Source organism: Amblyomma mixtum, chromosome 6, assembly GCF_055824585.1.
Source record: "Amblyomma mixtum isolate Tamu chromosome 6, ASM5582458v1, whole genome shotgun sequence".
Classification (NCBI taxonomy): Eukaryota; Metazoa; Arthropoda; class Arachnida; order Ixodida; family Ixodidae; genus Amblyomma; species Amblyomma mixtum.
The window spans coordinates 129976262-129996924 of record NC_143017.1 but is presented as its reverse complement, the minus strand read 5'-3'; the positions used below and the strand labels follow the sequence as shown (position 1 = coordinate 129996924).

General features: G+C 41.8%; 1 protein-coding gene across 1 annotated transcript; it reads left to right on the top strand.

Moving 5' to 3' along the window:
• The first annotated feature begins 1548 nt into the window (after positions 1 to 1548).
• Positions 1549 to 13483, top strand: LOC149340400 (phospholipase A2 hemilipin-like). Its single transcript, XM_089551120.1, is given in 6 exon segments — positions 1549 to 1676; positions 4079 to 4201; positions 6962 to 7134; positions 9796 to 9955; positions 11882 to 12031; positions 13315 to 13483. Coding segments are annotated over 6 exon segments (903 nt in total).
• Positions 13484 to 20663: the final 7180 nt, after the last annotated feature.

The window sequence follows — 20663 nt, the reverse complement described above, 5'->3', positions numbered from 1 at the left end:
ACCTGAATAATGGGGCAGCGAGGGAAGACAGGAAGGGAAGCTGGTTGTAAGTGAACGGCGACTGACACAGAATGACGTTACTTCCACCGCAACTAATATAGAGCGGCATGTTTCCCCCGTTGGCACTTCTATAATTGCACCAAGAAAGTGGCAGTTTCTACAATTATAATATAGTTGAGTCACAAATGGCTCTATACATACGTAACGTTTATACGTTCTTGTGTCCACTGGCAATTTGTCAACGGCGTCTGGCGATACGGCTAGTTGTTAACACCAGGATATCACAGCAGCTCTTGCTAACTGTTGACCTATTCAGGAAACCCTGAGCCTGTCCGCCTCGGAAAGGTCTGCTAGGTATATAAAACAGCGTCCGCCTCCAAGCTGGCAGATGTGAGACCGTTAGTAGTAGACTGTGACTCCTAGGAACGAGTCATTTTAATTTTCTGTGAGGTAAGTTAGGATTCATTCATTACATTTATTGTATTTCTGAATTTTACGAAAAATTTTACAGTTCTGAGTTTTGCAAAATATTCTACTTCTGGTCCTGTTTGTATTAAAACGTGGCTTTCGTTTTCGAGGTAAAAAAAAAGACAATATGTGCGTCAGTGCCAGTTTTAGTTTCATACAGCGAGAAAAGCATAAGAGGCAAAATGCACTCTTCGTAATGACAAGAATGAATAAACAACTCGGTTATATGCAACCAAGTGACATGTTGATTTTTTTTCACTTCGGTTTTCGCTAACTCAAACAATCTATTTCGCTGAAATAACTTGGGATGACTGTTTATGCAAGAGGGCTTGATTTTCTGCCGAATAATATTTCTAGTGCGTGAGCTAACACTGAGAGTTTAATAAGCCTTTATATTTGACACACAGGGTACATGACACTGGAGGCAGGCAGTAAAAGTCATAAATCATTGTTTAAAAGAGCCGCACGCGTCCATGCACTAGACATTGGTACAGCAATATTACTTGCTGAAAAAAGTACAAAACAATCAGCACACCCTGATAAATGAAATTCCACTCTCCTAGAGGCGATCGAACAAAGAATTATCGCGATTTAAGGCAGGAAAAAAAATGACAAAAGGAATTTACTGGTCCAATAAAGATAACAAAAACGCATACACAATTACAGTAGAGTCAGGCAAGAGAAAACAGTCATAAATACAATTCAGTCGCCCGGTGGAAATACCATCAACACCTGCACAATAAAATGAGGTAAAGCAAATGTGATCACTTGGATTAAGGAGAAAGGGCTTAACTGAAGGAGGAATAGGTTGAGAAAAATCAATCTGTTTCATACTGAACGCTAAAATATTTCATATCAGAAAGTATTAAAATATTTTTGGAAGACAAACTAAAATTTATGCCGTAGTTCATATCACAAATTACCATAATACCTCATGCGAATTGTATTAGGAAAGCAATATATTGTTTCTTCTTTCTGGCGATTTTGTTAACAACGTTTAAGTTATGAGCACTGAGCGATGTTACCTTTGAGTACGAAAGAGGACTCCAGTCATGTTCAACGTCGGGATTTCTTCCAGCTATGAACAGTGCCTGCAGAGCCATTTTGTTCGTCTACGCTGTATATATGAGTATATCCGAGGGGCTGCAGGGGCTGCGGAACCAAGCGTTGAGCGTATTCAAGAAAGCTGAATCCGCTTTACCGAGCGAGTAAGTGCGGTATTTCATTGGCCTCTCTGCTTTATTTGCGGCAGTTTTTAGCACCGCAAGGTTTGTACGCTTACGTGTGCCTTTTCTCTTCCTGAGCTGCCCGTGGCGCCTCGTAGGCCATAGTATAAAGCCGTATACCTGCTTCCAACCTCACGGGCCATGCTCACGCCTGATGGGACTGAGATTGTTTGGTGACAGTCAACAGCCCAGCTGCGGTTACCTTTACCGCTGTAATTTGCCAAAGAAATTTGTTATTTTTTCTCATTTAGGTTACTGATATTGCTCAATGTGTTGACAAAGTTATCACTGCGAAATTTATGCCGATGATTGTAACTTACTCTGTCATAAAGAATTCTTCCACTCATCAACTACTGAATACCAACCTTTGTAAACTCGTGGAGTGGTGTGATGAAAGGGCGATGAAATTCAGCTTTTCGAAAGCAGCATCAGTGACAACTGTAACGAAGAAACATTCTTACGACAGATTTACAAACTTAGAAATCAGTGCGTAAATAAAATTACTTTCATTAAATACCTAGGAGCAACAATTACCTCCAACCTTAAATTCGATATGCATCTTAATAATATATGCTAGAAATCATGCTGGAAATTGTGCTACTTGAGCAAGAAATTACAAAGGTCTTAGAGTACCAAAAAACATCGAGCAAAGGGAGCGCTTCCAATGGTATCCAGCCTGGATCATTTCATCAAATTATCGCTTGCGTTCATCTGTTACTAATAAGTTGAGGCAGCATAAGATGCAGCCGGTCCATTTGCGCAGGCAGATCGCCAGGCTAAAATTTTTGCACTTGCTATATCATACGTATTTACTGCACCTCACTACTCATCAAAATTGAGCCGCACAAAAGTTGTACAGACATATTAGGCCAGGACTAAACAATTCAAAAATTCTTTTTTCCCTTACATACTCGAACAATGGAACCGCCTTTTGCTTTAATTGTTGAATGTACTAACGTTATTACTTTGAGCGTTCTTTGCAAACTTGCTTTTTGTAACCCTCTCCTAGTTGGGCAGCACTGCTGCCCGCAGTATTTTGAAATAAATAAATAAACACTGCGTAGTAACCTGCGATCACAATTTCATCTCTCCTTCCTTAGTAAATCCGCCGAGATTGGAGATATCGATTTTTTTTACACAGGCTAAGCTCGTATTAAATTCGTACGAGCTTACAGTATGTGCATCAAATGTTACAGGTTGCTAGGCTGCCTTAACACATATTTTTTTTTTTGCGCTTGATAGTGCAGGCATTATTAAGGAACGCTAGCGGGTGACCGCCGTGAAGGATGGGATGACTTTTTCGAAACCATTTAGTATCATTTGTTACAAAGCAGTTTTTTCTTTATTAGGTGGCAAGTAGATTGTCATATGAACGCCTGCTGCCATTCTCGAAATCGCTGAGTGCCTGCTGCAGTGAACAATAGTCTTGACGGAATTCACGACGCAATGTTCCACTTCCAAGCGGTATTTCGATAATCGCGTGCAAGGAAAGACCGACGCTTTATACTAGAGAGAAGAGCACCTTTGAGTGGAACAGATGTGAACTTTGCAGTGCTAGATACTTTATTTGGAGAATGATGCATTTATTTTTACGCGAGCGAAGAGCATTGAGCGATATCAAATACAATTTAGTGAATAACAAAAAATTAATTTAAACTAGCTTTGGTGTTCTTCTCTAAGGTGCATCGAGCAGGAGCACACGAGGACTTCGCATTTCTCCTTCATCAAAATTACGTTGCCGTGGCCAAGAATGAACCGAACAAGTTGTGCTGAATAGCTGAATGCCACAACCATTACGAGATTGTGACAGAGCCCCAAAGTTTTTTCTTCAAAGATTTTCTATCTCGTCGATTTTGTGCTACTGCTGTATTAGGTTTATTCGCTTGATTACTGATGAGTTTGTTCGTCCCGTTAAAAATGTCTCAGGAGGTTTCTTGGGATTGTTACATGGAGAGTTCTGTGACTACTTAGCGTTTCCTTTAGACTTTTTTTTTTCTTTTTGCAATCTGGTGTAATGAGCGCATGGTGGAAGGTTTTGAAGAAAAGAAATAAAACATTTTTTTACCGTAGGCTTCATTTTTCTGAGAAAGCTAGAGTGCAAGAAGTTGCAAAAAAATGACCCTTGCAGCTAATATTGTACAATATGTTTATTAAATTGCTTGGGAAAGACGAATATGCGCTTTCTTCACCCAACAGAGCAGAAAGTTTCTAAAGTTTGTGCTGGCCTTTACTATGTACTGGCATTCTCAGAAAAAGCACATTTTACTTACTTCATTCCTGTCGTTGAGATTTCCCTTTTTTCTCCCCAGGAATACATGTGCTATATATTTCGTTATTTTCGTCTATAATTCACTGTTTTTTATATACTTTGCACTGTTTTGCAGCCTTGCTCCGGGTATAAGACGTCTCATTGTCTCAGACTTCAGTTTTGGAGGCCATTTGCTGGTGGAGATTTTCGAAGATAAGAATACAAGTGACTTTATCAAGTGTAATCTCACCGGTGACAAGTGAGTAGGTTTGAAACCATGCCCAGTACTTAAAAGAAAGTAATAACAATCGAAGCAACAAACTGTGTCCTACAGGCACTACCTGTGCATTGAAGTGAAAAAAGAAATGCGTATTAAAGGTCATAAATTCTAGGTGTCCAGAAGATTGCTGACAGCAAACCACAGTACAGCTGCCAGCGTTCTCGGTTTGAAGAGCGCGCAGGCTCTTTCTGAAGAATTTTAATGATCATGATGCATTGTAATGGCGCAAGGACAACTTCGGCGAACGAGAGCGGTGGCTCAAAATGTTTTAGTTTAAAAATGGTTGGGTTAAAGACTCATTTTTTCAAGCACTACGCCGCAGAGAATACCTTCACGCGAGAGGTGAAGCAATGCGGCCGAAGTGCTTTTTCAGCTGGCTTCACCGCGGCACATAATGCTACGGAGACACGTGGTTCCGGTTGCCCAATAGAGACGAGCAGCGGTGCGACGAAAACAAACGCGAAACTCTGGGTACTTATACAGCAACTCTACTGAACACGACCAAAGTTAGCCAAAGGGAGGTCACAAACCAAATGCGCTTTAAACCAGAAGAAGCGGTTAGGTTGAAACCACTTCGTAGATGAGTTTAACGTGCTGTAGCCTCTAAAGTTACGAAAAAAAGGTTGTTTGAGGCAAGGTTTCATTTTTACCAGACCAACTTTCATCGCCTAGAATGCGCTCTGTTTGTAATCTCCCTACGGCTGCTCATGTGGATGCACCTAAGCAGTCGGCGTGGTTTGTGGGGGAGTGAGTTTCCTGTTGTGTTGGTTCTAAAGAAGAGCCTTGTCGAGTTTGGAGCCATACGCCCGGTTTCTGGATTTTTTGTATGATTTCTTGTCTTTCCGCCTATTATATTTTGCCCGAAAGAAATAAGCGCAAGTTATTTATACGAGCTGGGATGGTGTCCTATCTCAGCGCTGTACGAGTATTCTTAACTTGAACTGTGTCCAACCAGCCAAAGTTTAAACTCCTGTTAAACGGCTGCAATGCCGTTTTTATTGAGCATGAACTTGCAACGGTTACTATTTACGGAAATCTATGTTCTGGATACGACGTATGGCACAACACATAACCAAGGCTGTGCCTTCGCGTGCAACGAAGAATTATAGGCACCGGATGCACAATGTCCTGACGGCGCTTGCTACAACACGGATTACGCAGTGACTGCTTGTATACTCTGTAACGTGCTTGTTGAAGAAGGGTGCTTTAATACCTGAGGCCAGGCAAGATGAGACAGCAATGTTTCTGTTGTCCTTCGTTGGAGCGGCACAAACAAAGAGTGGGGGATAGGGCAGGATGCCTTGCACATTCGAACAGTTGGGACACATTTTACTCATTTAAGGAAGGCGAGGTTGAATTTTGTGTTAAAGAAAGTAACTGCGGCCGATAGGCAGTAGCGCGAGCCCTACATCGTCATCTTCCAGGTCAGCTATTCGCCATGTGCCAATACTAGGTGGCATCATTTTCCAATTTCGAAAATGAGGATCTTTGCACTGATGCCGACAGCATCGCAGTCGACATAAGGTCAAAACAAAAAATAAACAGGGGATCGTTTTTTTAGGATCATAAAGTTGAAGTGGTGCGGCGCGCCCTGATCATATCGTGTTTGTAAGCACAAGTAACTTAGTTAAAGATGTTTTTAAATATCGCATGCATATACTAAAAGTTTTGTAATACAGGCTGGGCGTTTGTGTCATTATAAGAAGAGAAAAAAGAACCCGGTCTCGCTAAGCTATGCACCGTGGCCAACCCCCGCTGTAGGTATATGCCATTAAGCCTGAGGACATCATCATCATCATCAGAACAGAGAAGCGCAGAGAATACTGCTATGAATGTTAGTATGATGTGGTGTAGCTTGCTCGAGACGCTAACCTCTCACTGAAATAAAAACTGCTTACAAGGGGGGACTGACATTGGTTCACTTGCACTGAAAGCTGATTGTGCCGGCTCCCATATACTCCAATGGCACAGGTACTCTTGAGATGAAGTGCCGAGAAGTTTCGCGTGGTCAGTGTCTGATATGAACGTGATAGCGTTAATGGTCCCTTTGAGTGGAGAAACAGGTGTCCGCTTCAGCGTATCGAGAAAATGCGGATCAGTCGAACGAGTCGTGACGTCACCAACACATGACCTCAAACGGGTAATTCAAACACCTCACACGGAACACACGGTACAATATTGATAGCGTCTAATCACAACTCCTTATTGGTCTACAGGGTCGTGACGACATAACATTACCATTACGTATGTCTCTGAAGAGAGAACAGTAGTCGCGCTGAAAAGAAAATGTTCGTGCCGGGATTCAACCAGCTGCCCATTTGGTCGTGAGCCGGGCGCGCTACCCCTCGACCATTGAGGAATGTTCGTCCTGTGCGATAGTTAATAGGCTTTATGCGACCATTTCATACCGCCTAGTTAGCATTAACTGAAAAAGGTAAATTAAAAATGAATAGAAAGATAAGAACCCGTCCCGTGTCTGCGAAGTAATATGCAAAGAGGACTCCAGGCAACTGAAGGGACCCGTTAGTGATATCGCGTCTTACACTTAAGGGGCAGATCAAGTGTACTCAGAATTTTTACTCTATCAGAAAGTGCATACTTAAAGGCACCACAGCTACTAGTATCACAAGGTGCTTCGAGAAATGTATGAAATTAAAAAGAATGCCAATTTTATAAAATTTTTGTGTGATTATCACACAAGGGTGAAGAGTACCGTCATCTTTTTCTCTCCTCTGACAGAAAACTAACAGAAGATATACTCAAGGTGATTCCAAGGGAACTAGTTACGAATATAACAACGGAAGAAATGGTTCAGTTTGTCGACAAGTGCCTCGACCGACACCCGCAAAAGGAGGGTTCCGCTTTTTTCAATTTCTTGAGCGATGCATTTCGGAGCCTTGTCATAGTTCCAGGTAAACTTGTAGCCTGAAGATATTACAACTCTTAACAGGCAGTCGAAAAAAATCTGCCTAGTTGTAATTGTAGCCTATATCTAAGTATTAAAGTTTAAATGAACATATAAAAGTTCTCTGATCAACTCTAGTTAATCTGGAAGTTATCCAACGATTAGTTTTAAATACGTTGGCATCACTGCTGCCATCTTCGCCGATTGTGTTCATCCGCTGTTGTGTGTCGTCGCCACCCTTCAGAAGGTGGCGCCACCCTGCACTCACCTTCACTGTTCGAAGCCGCCTTTAACCACCAACCACCATCCGCCCACCTCCACCGTACCGAAGCTGCACCCACCACTTACACTCCCACCTGTGCCCTCTAGAAGGCCCTACCCCCCCCACCACTGACTCGCTCCCACTTTTCACACGCGTTCACCTACAAGAAGCGCCCGTAGCAGCTTAAAGTAAAAGCGTTTTGTAAAAAGTAAAAGTAAGCGTAAAGTAAAAGTATTTTGTACCTGGCGTTGCTCGAGTACAAAATATACTATGGCCCCCACTCCAAAAACATGCACACTACGATGGTGTGATCAGTGCAGCAGAGACATTAATAATGTCATGTGCGAAACAGTGTAATTCGGTGCTAAGAAATCACCAACACGGTTTCCGGAAAGGTTACTCTACCGTGACGCAGCTAGTATCCGTAGTTCATTCCTTTGCCTCAGTATTAAATATTAATGGTCAGATTGATGCAATCTTTCTAGATTTTAGCAAGGCGTTTGACATAGTCCCCCACAGCAGCCTAATATTAAAACTACATTCCATTCGCCTCCCGCGTATTCTTATTTCTTGGATAAGTGATTATTTGAATAACCGAAAACAATACGTTGCTCTTGGTGAACAACAATCCGGCTCTCTTCCTGTCACATCTGGTGTGCCCCAAGGAAGCGTCCTGGGGCCTTTACTGTTTTTACTGTACATTAACGATATTGTCAATGAAGTTTTGCCCGGTGTTCAGATTAAACTATATGCTGATGACTGTGTGTTATTTCGCGAAACCTCCAGTGTTCGTCATCAAATAGACCTGAATAATAGCTTCACTAATATAGTGAACTGGTGCAGTCGTTGGGGAATGGCTTTAAATCCGGAGAAGACTGTTTCTCTCTGCATTACTCGTAAAAGAAATCCGATAAAACATGCATACATTCTTGGTTCATCCCCGCTTAAGGAAGTCACTTCGGTGAAGTACTTGGGTGTGACAATCACTCATGATCTGTCATGGAACGCCCACATTAATAACATCTGTTCATCTGCGTTCAGAAAACTATGTTTCCTCAGACATAAACTTCGGAATTCCCCTCCCAATGTAAAGCTTCTTAGTTATCTATCTTTGATCAGGCCAAAACTTGAATACGCGTGTGTAGTCTGGGATCCGCATACGGCATCCAACATAAAGAAGATTGAAAAAATACAAAGGAAGGCAGTTAGGTTTGTGTTCTCAAAATTTTCCAAATCTGATTCACCCTCCGAAATAATGCAATTTCATGGTATTCCCCGCCTTGAGTGTCGTCGACAAGGTACTCGTTTAGATTTTCTTTCCCTCTTGCTCAACCGTAAGTTGGGACTTGACCCGTCATTATATCTTTTCCTTCAGACCGCAAGAAGCACATGCCACTATCACACCAGCCTGTTAGCACCATATTTCGCACGCATAAATCTGTTCAAATTTTCTTTTTTTCCGCTCACAATAGCGGACTGGAACTCTCTGCCCCACACGGACCAACGCTGACATATTTTACATCAGCCATGCTTTGTAATTGTATGCATGTTTCTTTTTCTTTTCTTTTTTTTTCGCCATGTGACTTTTTGTTGCCATGTGATTTTTTTTATTTACTCAGTCTGTACAGTGCCCGTCCTGCTTGGACCTAACCATGGTCTGCAGTATGGAAATAAATAAATAAATAAATAAATAAATAAATAAATAAATAAATAAATAAATACGTAAATAAATAAATAAATAAATAAAGAAATAAATAAATAAATAAATAAATAAATAAATATGCTCATGCGCTCAACACTCATTTTATGCAGACACATTAACGAAAAAAGTACGGCACTATGGAGCAGAAACTTCTGCCGTGCGAGGTTTATTCATTTAGGACAAAATTTAGAAAACTGACAATGTGTGCTGAACACTCTTATTTTTTTCTTCATTAAATCTGTCTCTATTAGCTCGCTTAGACTGAGAATACTCCGGAGAAATTCATTAATCTTTCACTGCCGTTTCCCTAATGCCGAAACAAGACCATGTTTTCGATCCTGGTAAGAAATTTTGGTATTGCTTTAGTCCTAGTTCTAGCTTTTCAGATTCATGACGGTATGCCCGCTGCAGCTTTCAGAACCGGTACTTTGAAGGTGACTGCGCCCGAAGCCAATTGTTATCACCCGCTAAAAGAAGTTGTTAATTAGATATTCTATTGTATAGAATAACCGCTTATTAGATAAAAAATTATCAACCGGTTATACATGTATTACAGTACCTGGTTGTGCAGGTCAGTGCGAATGTGATGGAGGTCTCTTTTTGTGTTAGTTCTTAACAAGGCAGAAAGTTCTCTATGTGAGACGAGATGCCTTTTCGCAATTTCACGTAAACTAATAAACAAATGTAAAATTTTTGACACGCAGGAACCAAGTGGTGTGGAGCTGGCAACATCGCAAAAAATTACGATGATTTGGGAAGAGAGAGTGACACTGACAGATGCTGTCGCGACCACGACCATTCTGTGGATACTATACCAAGTTTAGGAAAGATGCATGGCATAAGAAACCACATGCTGGCCACTACGTAAGCACTTCATACGTTAAGTCATTACGGTCAAGAAAGTATTTTAGCAAAAATTAGAATTTATTTGCGTGCAACTCGTAAAGAGGCAAAAAATTTTTCGCGAAGTTTTTACATCTACTGAGAAACTACTTTTAGAGCATTCGAGCACATTTTGTAGCATTCTTCGTGCGTTACAACTGCCTTGGTTTTATTTCAGGGAATTCATTAACTTCGAAATTGTGGTAACTTTCAAAAAGCGTCGACATTATGACAGCTAGTTCTTATGCCTGTTTTAAGGGGTGAATTAAGCGCAAATCGTGAATAGACGAAATGACATGGCACCTAATCTAACGGAGCCTGGCGATTATCCCCTATCTCCGCTATAAAGAAAATCAAATGAAATATTGTGCTCTTCACATGCTGCGGTTTAGAGTACTGGTACTATTAAAGCCAGGAATAATTTATGAACAGCGCGGCTGCACACGTAATTGAATACCACACATTAAGAAGCTCCTAAGAAGGTTGCCCCAGGAGGTAGGCTTACATAACATCTTCCTGCAATTCAATAAGGTGGAAATTCGGGCCAGCTCCTGCGGGGAAACGATTAAGAACGAAACAGTGCAGGTGCGCTTCGTTTTTGTTTTTCCTTTCTTCTCGCTCTTCGCTGTTTCATTCTCAGTGGTTGGCTCCTGCAAGTGTGTGCATATATCCTTATCAGAATAGAAAAGGCAGATAATAAGGCAAGTTGTTTATTTTTATCAATCACGGTCTGTTATTACCATCGATATTACTAATGGCACGTTTCGCGGAGAAATGTAGTGAAGCTAAAAGTTTGAATTTTTGTATCATTCTCGCCAGTGCGAAAGACACAGCCCGCAACCGAATCGAGAGCGGCCTTCTTTCTCAGATTAGCTGCGGCCGGACAAAAGCCATGCGCAGTTTGTAGCTTGCGGACGCGTCACGTCGTTTGAAGCCGCTCTCACCACTCTTTTTACACGTATAACGTCAGTTCCCTCTTGCCAGTGTTAAATCGAACCAGGCCGTCAACTGCGACAATAAGCGATTTGAATATTTCAGGAAAGTTGAATCTGGCAACTCTGAGGCCATGCGCTGTGGTTTTTAGTTTCAGTTATTATTGCCTGTCATGCGCATAAAAAAGAGATATGGGAAAAGTGCACGCGGGCAACTTTAATACAAAGGGGCAGAAGGCTTCCCTGTTTCCGTAAGAAGAGGCCAGAAAGGGGACTTTACACAGTGGTGTCGTTGAAGATACCATCGTGCAGAAGTACGGCGTTTGTTTCGACTGACATTTGATTATGATTTCCAGCGAGATTTCTACTCCAGAGATAAAGGGTGCTGACTTAATGCCACGTTAGCGAGAGAAGGGCTGCGATAGAGTCTAAAATATATGCCCCAATAAACCTGCAGGGGATATTTAAAGCGTCATTCCTAATCACGATTACCGTTTGAAGGTTTGAAGGTTTATTAAAACGAAATACAAATGAGTTGTAAGTTTCATAAAAAAGTTAGTACAGTAGGAGGTCCCAAAGTGAAAACTGTCTGGGGGACCTCCCATCAGGAATACATAAGGAAAGTGCATAAGTTTGGCAGAGGAGCTGGAATAAATGTATACAATCAAGTTAAAACCTATTAGTGTAATTTGCGGCAATGAATAAGTTATACAATAGTTAGCGGGCATAATTTAACAAAAAAGGCATAAAATAGCAAAACATAAGAGCAATAGAAAGAACACAAAAAGACATCAGATAGCAATGGGCATTGAATAAATGCAGATATAAAACACAGGCGGAGAAAGAAAGAAAAAAAAGAGGTTCCAGATGATTAACGATATAACCGTTTGCTGTCAGAGTGGGGAACAGAAAATAAGATGAAGGCAACCTTAAGCATGGCATGAAGCTGAATGGGTTGATAGGGTTGTGCTTCCAGGACAGCGTGTCCTGATGACAAGAAACTCTACAATTGCCTCCGGAATGTGAACAGCTCCACGGCAGCGACCGTTGGCACGCTATTTTTTAATGTTCTCAAGATAAAGTGCTTCGACTACAGCTATCCTACGAAATGCACGGCTTACAACTAGTAAGAATGCTAGTATGTTATCTTCGTCGTGTTACTACAATCTGAGATCGCTTCATGCAGCTTGATTTTTGGAAATGCCTGCAAAGAGAAGCTACAGTGCTTGAGAACAAGGGGCGGTGAAATTGTGCCGAGATACTCACGCTTACTGCAGGGTGCTTTTATAAAAACAAGGGAAGAAGTGTTTGCAGGTAAATGTAAAGACCGGACACTCAAACAAAAAATAAATGTTAAAAGCGAGAAAAATATACAGATGCACGCGCACCTTGAAGTAATTCACATATATGCAGGTTTCAAGAGCAAATCCTACGAGTCAGGCTTCTGGGATGAGGTTAGAAAGCAAATTGTAGATTGCAAAAATGAACGGATAAAAAAAAAAGAAACATGGCTGATTACAGCCAGCCAAACCCAGAGTTTAAAGTTTCGGTGCCAGCTAGCTAATATGTTATTTGTAACAGTTGCACACCATGCTATTGGATATACTACACAACCACTACCAAGAAAGTTAACGGGCAATAGATTGTAACCTGTGCCTGCGCCAGTAGCCAATAAATAATTTATTTCAGTTTAGAGGTCACTTGAACCTTCCTCAACGGCTTTAAATGTAATTATGTACGGTAGAAAGGACGTTTTGATTTCTTTTAGTAATTACGATATGGAACGCTAATGGAACGCTAATCAAAATCTTTGCACTTTATTATTCTCTGCCTTTACAAGTATGCAAGCTGTTTACCTGAATTGCTATCTTCGCTGAGAAATTAAGTGAACGTGTTTCAGCTTAATAAACAGAGGAGGGTCGCAGAGTGATGCATATGCAAAGCACCGCTTTATTAAATATTGCACATATGCATGCTCAGTTCAGCATTAATTAAGCTGGGAAGAAGTGTATCACTAATTTATGGAACTTAGCCGCTTTATAGTGATAATGCACAATAAAGAATGTCTTTGGCGCCACGGTGAAAACTTCGTGTATTTTGTGCTTTTTGACCACATGTAAAAATGAATTGAAGATCAAGAGAACAAACAAGACTTAAAAAGGTCCGCAGTATAGTTTATATGTTGTAAGAGGCCAAATGAAAATGCAAAGCTTGGACTGTGTATAGCTCGATTGTTTAAAAAAGATAGAGAGTACCAAACACACGCTAAACCTGTCGAAGCATGCAGTGAGATTTCTAGTATTTTTCGGTTGTAAACCTCATCGAGTCGTTATACGCTGGTTTTGTTCTCTGGTACAAGGCATCGCCATCACTTTATCTAATTACCTAATTTTTTGGCGGTCTTTTGAGCTGGCGTCTCCTTCTGCTCCGACGACCTTGCAAACAGACCGTACCGGACACTTCAAAGCCCAAGGAATGGCGCGTCTTCAGCTCACCCGAGTTTTAGAGTTTCATTTAGAGAAAACAAGTTGGCACGTCGAATTCTTCGAACTTGGAAGAAAATGAATTGGGGGTGTGAGACAGCCCTAGACGAAACAGAATGATCATGAAAGTTTAAGACTGGTCAGTAGTGAGTAAACACAATGATAATGAGACGTATTCATTTAGTAGAACAAAATAATAATAAAAGAAATACTTTTGAAATTTTTCGGTATAAGATATATTTGAAACAGCCTCGGATGAGCAATTTTTTTTTTTTACTGGAGTTGGGTGTTATTAGTTTCATTTCGCAGGTCTGATTTTCATAGTCGCCAGATATTGCTGGACTGCAAGCCATTGCTTTGGATCTGTATATTTCATTCTTGCTGCGAAATTAACAACCACGAATTAACAAATTCGTGGACGCCGTTTATAACATCAACGTCCACGAATGCTACGCCATCTGCCGGGATCGTAGTGCACTGAAAACTGCACAAGCATATGAGATGCGGCCAACGCAGCACCCATCATTCTACAGCTGCAATGATTGGGGCATCCTGCGGGCTTTTTGATATTTATTGCTTTTTTAAAGCCCTTCTGAATGCCCTTCACTGTACTCAGGTGTATAAAAAACCAGATGTAAAATTTAGTCTGGGTGACTCTACGAACGCCACGTTAATTTCAGAACCGACGCTGAGGAACTAAGAAGCCCTCGCTACAGAGTAGCCAATGCAGCGTGACAGAATCTACAAGAGAAGAGGTCTGTGCGGCCTGTGGTTCCACCGTTGCCGTGCGGTTTTCCGTAGAAATGTACTTGGGCGCCATCTACTGATGAACGGCAGCGTGCTAGAAGCAGTGTAGACGGCCACCACGAATTTCACACGGAGCACAGGGCGGCCGCTTTTCTCTGTACCTCGGAAAGCTGTAATTCATAATGAACGTTGGCGAATGTGGCTCGCAAGAAAGTTCTGCGAACTGGTTTCTTAAGTTGATAACTGCAGCTCGAAAAAGACACGTTTGACGTAAAGGCGAACATATACCCTGTCTCTCGTCTGTCTGCCCTCTGTGTCTGTTTTGTGCTGTATGTGTACATTACATTACTTGTCTGCAATTCTAAATAGGTTAATTGGAGTTAAGGTTTGTAGTGCGGCAAGAAAGCACAAAAAAAATGGGGGTTGATTTGCGTAGTTGTACCAGATGTAAATTAGGTTCGTTAGCATTTCGGTGCTCACTTCAGTTTCGATTTCCGGTCCATTGTTCACGGACGCAAGCTGTTCGGATTCAGATAATTTGTTAATGTGCGGATTTTGTGCGGATTTTACATTCATATATCCACGAGAGTCCTGATACGAGTGCTGGCAGAGGGGCTCAGTGGTTAAGCGATGCGTCACTGCCTTGTGATGGCAGGTGCTGAAGCCGAAATACAACTTGCTGACAATTCGTTTTACCGTCGCTTCGATAGCGACCCAACTATGCGCTTCAAAACAATCTTGGAAGAAACCCTTTCTGACCCAAAAATGGATAACAAAATTAACAACGCCATGCCTCAGTCGCTAATTCGACTCAGCCGTGTGCCAGGAAGATTTTATTTATTGCTTAAGATTCATAAGCCTAACAACTCTGAGCGCCCTATTATCTCCGGAATTCGTACTGTGACCGAAAACCTTTCAAGCTACGTTGACGCCCACATCATCAAAATTCCCCCTCCATTTCAATCCTTCATAAGGGATACTACAGACTTCCTGACCGACTCAACAGACGTCAACATCTCCCGAGGTGAGTTTCTTGTAACCCTAGATGTTGCATCGTTGTATACCAACATTACTCACTCTCCAATCAGTTGTAAAGGTTTACGAACGGCAATATTTAGGTGGGGTCATTCACCGTCCTACGCTAGCTATTCTTTTGAAACAAATACTAGAACATACACAGCAATTCTGGACAAAAGCATTTTTGAGTAGAAAACTGTTCTTGAATGGCACTTTTATATAAGATGAAAGATTTTCATATGCGAAAGAATATATCCGCAGATCACCCGACGGAAGTGTTACATTTTTTTTTATTAACATTTTTGCTGTCGTGAAAAGCGTTCCCCGTTGGTTTTCTATGGCAGTCTTAACTGCTCGATGCGATCGATGGAAACAGTGCTACATGCTAGAAGAATGGACCATTAAATTCCATATTTCCATAAGAGTAATTTACAATTTTCCAATTTTCAAAGTTTTTGTCCGAGAAAATTGTAAATGCCTAAGAGCTTTGAATTTGGTGATACGGTACTACGCCCAAATTAAAGGCACGTCGATGGACACATGGAGTGGTCCGAACTACGCTAAAATATTTATGGACCTACTGGAAGGACAGTTTCTCACCAACTACCCATTAATTAAAACCTTTTTTTGCCATAAAAGGTTAATAGAGGAGATTTGTCTCATTTGACAACATGACGAACCGGAGCTCCTATCATTCATAGCAAAGGGAATCTGTCTAACAAAGTGAACCCGTCCATATTGACAGTGTCAGTGAACGCTGGCAAACTTCACACCAACCTTTCCTGGAAACCCAGCGACCGGTCTTAATAATTACATTTCGACAGCAGTCATATTAAGCACTGGACGGCAGTATCCCATATGGATAAGCTGTTCGTTGCTCTGACAACTCCTACCCCGCCGCGGTGGCTCAGTGGTTACGGCGCTCTGCTGCTGGCCCGAAAGACGCGGGTTCAATCCCGGCCGCGGCGGCCGAATTTCGATGGAGGCAAAATTCCAGAGGCCCGTGTACTGTGCGATGTCAGTGCACAGCTAAAGAACCCCAGGTGGTCGAAATTCTCGGAGCCCTCTACTACGGCGTCCCTCATAGCCTGAGTCGCTTTAGGACGTTAAACCCCAATAAACCAAAGCTCTGACCACCCATCACATCACCAAACGCCCACGTTCCCCCTTTAGAAGCTTCGCAAACCACCATGCACCCACTTTCACCCTCCAGAAGTCCTCCACCCACTCACTACCCTCCCGACAAGAACGTTCGTCTCAATAACGAGAGTTTCACTGAAACGTTTACCGAAATATATTTCAAATGTAAAGTTATCTTATTCTAACAAGCTCATAATTAATATGCTGAAGAGAGAGAGAGAGAGAAAAGGACGGAAAGGCAGGGAGGTTAACCAGGTTAACCAGGTACGAAAAAGCACGTCTAAAAATGATGCGGCTCGTATATGACCTTAACAAACATATACCCTTTGAACCTATCTCAAGAAGCTTACTCCCGTCTTTTGCACAGCCCCAATAACATCATGCTTTAGTTTTCAGTTTACCATCTGCTGATTACACAATGTGGGCTTCGAGTCATATATCCCATTCTTTTCACTGATGTCAAAAAATATCTATAATTCAGTTCATAACTCACACTAAGCCTCTCGCGTAGGTATCCGTTCTTTCTTAAAAGCGACGAAGTGGCTGATGATTAATGGCTGTGATGTAGGCTTTATATGAAATAACCCGCAGAGTACCGCGAACTGCAGCCATAGTTTCAAGTGACTAGCACTGCAGCCGTGAAAATAGAAGCAGATTGGAATACTATTTCCACTTAAGAATGTTTTCGAGGCCTTAAGTGGTAGAGCTTTGGTACAGCCTTCGCATCTCTTCACCACAACACGCATCAACTGGCAGAGCTTTCGCATCACTTTGAATACTCGTCCGAGCACTTTCTCATTAACGAGGCTTAATTGTATTCATGAAGTGTACAAAACTCAACATGTTCATAAGTGTTCATGTACGAACTTCAGAGCGAAATATAGACGCGTGTGAAAAGAACAGCGCTGAGCATAGAGGCTGACTGTAAAGTGAACATTTATTTTGGATAAAAATATTTGAAGTGAAAGAAATAGCAGTAGACGAGTGCATGAAATGCGCAGAAATATGTATCAGCAGATTGGAGCAAGTTGTACGACAGATGCTCGCAAAAGTGCACAATTCACCCTGAAACACCTCCTACGAGAAAAAAAATACGCGAGTGACTTGTTTTTTCTCACACTTTAGAAAAGACATCTCTTCTCATTAAGGAGTAAGAAGAGCTTAGCACAGAGGAAAAAAAAAAGCATACAATAGTCCGTTGCATTCAATGAATTTAACAATCTGGTTCTCTTGGGCCTTATTACAGACTGTGCTACCTACAGTGCTCCATGTAACAGCATCTCACATCTGCACATACGAGGAGCAATTCTGGGTGTACGCAAGCAGCGATGCCGAAATCATACATTTAACAAATGGCCACATTGAGCGTGTTCTAATCCCACGCCTAGTCATCTACTACGTGAATAATCTCAGCTACAACCTTGCATTTTCACAAAAACTGATCCTCATTCAAAGACTTCTCCAAGCTCAAAAACAACTTTCACGTCGCCTTATTTCAAATAGATTGAAGTGCTTCTTGGTGCTTTTGAAGCAAAAGAAGAAAAATCAATAAATCTACTGCATAAATGTATGCCAACTTTAAAATATTGTTGAAAGATTTTTTCTGTACAGAAGATTTAAAAGTACCCATCTATTTTTGCATCGTTGAGAGCCTGAGTAATATCTTCAATCAGTAAAGAACATTCCGCTATCCCCCTCTAAATAGGTGCCTTTACATCCCGAATAATTCATTACAACTCGCCAGTTTCACTGAATTCGCACGACTGATGCGTATTTCGAACTTTTAATTAAGTGTGCATCTTATATTTTTTCCTCGAGGACTAATTTGTTTTGAACCTGTGCAAAGGTTTGAGAGTTTATGCATTTGCATGCGCCATGCGTCTGCGTCTGCCGAATAAGCTCATCGTTCCATTGTAGCTCTTATGTTACCGTATATGCACATGTGTTAAAGATACTTTCAACATGTGATATAGATTTATGGGTCAGGAAGGTGACCGGCGGCTAGGCCAAAACGCACCGAGGAACTTAACTCTATGTTTTCTTAATTTATGAGTAATAATTATAGCACTTGAGTTTACAAATAAAATGAATTGAAAATAAACTAAACTCCAGGCTGTATATGAGCCCACAACCTCTGCATGTCCCGTGCGATGCTCTCAGTCCAATGCGAGAGCAGCGTGCCAGACATACGGAAGTTGCGGGCTTAGATTTCAGCTGCAGTGGGCTGTATTTCCCTCCTTCAAAAGTTTAAATTTAAAGGTTACAGTAAGAAGAAAGGGTATACATTAATTTTTGAAGGTTTTCAGATATCTATATGTAGAAGAGTACTGTAACCTATTCAATAGAGGTTAACATCTCGAAAGGTAACGCTTAACCAGTAAATTAGGCTCATACGAATCCTAGAAACGTGTGCTTTTAATAAAGGCGACCAGATTAACAATGTAGTAGGAAGTATGCTCAATCAGCTTGGTAGCCATTACATTTTAAGAAGTCATGGCAGCCTTACCGCAAATACTGAGAAGAAAACTGGGTGGTGACGGTGAAGGAACTGAGAATGTTTAAAAAATGGCGGCTAAATTGTTCTAGTAGTTTTATACCAAGTACACAAAACGTATCTTGACGTAAAGCGTACCAATCAAGCTTTGGATGACAACATATTAATAACCCACATGAGAAGTGGCGTATTAGTTGAAAAATAAACCCATTAGTTTACTTTCTGTTATGAACTATATAGAGGGAAGAAGACATACATAAAACAAGAGAGACATCAAGTTTCAGCCCCTCAAGTGACTAGGCTGGATTTTGAAAGCTGGACAGGAACACACAACATTTCTATACCAACACTGACAGCGCTGAAAAATGCGGATGTAGAGTGCGATATTAAAAGATGAATAAAAAGAAAGAAGCAGAAAAAGAACCAAGATGGGACAAGACGAAATTGAACAGGCGTGAAAAACACTGTGCCTAATAACCCACATGAGCAGCGCTAAGACCTTCTGACACATAACAGCATTACTCTGAATAGATGCCTACTAAAACAGGCACTTCTTTCGTGCTTATATGCTCCATATATCTGAGAGCCTGTTACATCAGGGGAACTTTCGGGTTGTAAAAAGGAAAGATCTTAGCTAAAAAATTCCCCCCCGATTTCCTTAGTCAAACTAAATGTGACATAGTTGCGCTAGTGCATTATGTATGGAGCCTTCGCATAGGTTACTTATGATGGTTTTACAGAGAATGTAAGCGGCAGCTGGCGCGACGTGGTTTTTTGCTTTTCCATTCAGCTGCAGCTGGCACGAAACTGGCTTGCCTCATATCGACCAGGATGCAGCAGGCGCGCTACCCTTCGGTTATGTTAGCTGCAACTGCCGTGTACGGGTTTCGTCCTTTCAAAGTCGCTGCAGTTGCGGCGAAACTGGCTTTTTTCCTTCACGAAGACAAATAAAGGCGTTTTCGCTGCCTACTTAGTGGTAGCACACGAAATGGAAAGGGAAACTCTTACTCTTTACTTTGCAACCTGCCCACCGTGGTAGGTGGTATCTGGCAAGTGGTGGCTTCACCAGGACACATAACGACTTTTTCGCTAGTGACCCACCTTGTGCCTGCGCACTCCGCATACCCACTGTGGTACCTATAGCGTCATATGGAAGCTTCATCCGCAGACAGGACGGCTATTTTTCTAGCGGGGCATCTAGTGCTCACGCAAGAACATGTAATGGAACAAAAACTAAATAGGACTATATATATTGCACTTCAAATGTCATCTGTACAAAAAGGCATGCTAGTCGAACTTCGGACTGGATACACGCTTCGTTAGAAGGAGTGGCAGGGCAGCTGTGGAGTTGCGGTCAGTGAAGCGGAACTGCGGTATTTACGTCACAGACAATCTGTGTTTCCTTTATACCCATATACTAGTACGTGTACTGATGGCTATAACACCATTTGCAGAACGTTGGCCAGTAAGGGGGCGAGCATCACTTCTTTTCCACCATCCCCGAAGGCTGTGTCCGTGGTGGGCAAACGTTACGTTCGTCTCGAAACTGCGGTTGCGGGCACACGTACTTGGTGCGTAATATGTGGACTTCTTTCTATCTGCTGTTTTTGTTCGCAGTTCTTTCTTTCGGCACGGCGAAGGTCAGTTGTCGCGCTTACGTGTGGCGGTTACCCCGCCTTTCCTTACTTCAAGGCCACTCCCTCCTTGACATGATACATTAGACCGCTACAAAAAGCGCCGCTGCGGCAACGCACTTAGTCTGCCCAAAGTCGAATACATTCCACAGACTTCCGAAGCTGCACGTCCTAATCTGGCACATCCACGACGGGTCGCTAGTAAGTGGGCTGTGGGACTATAGATTGGGAATTTTTTCGCAT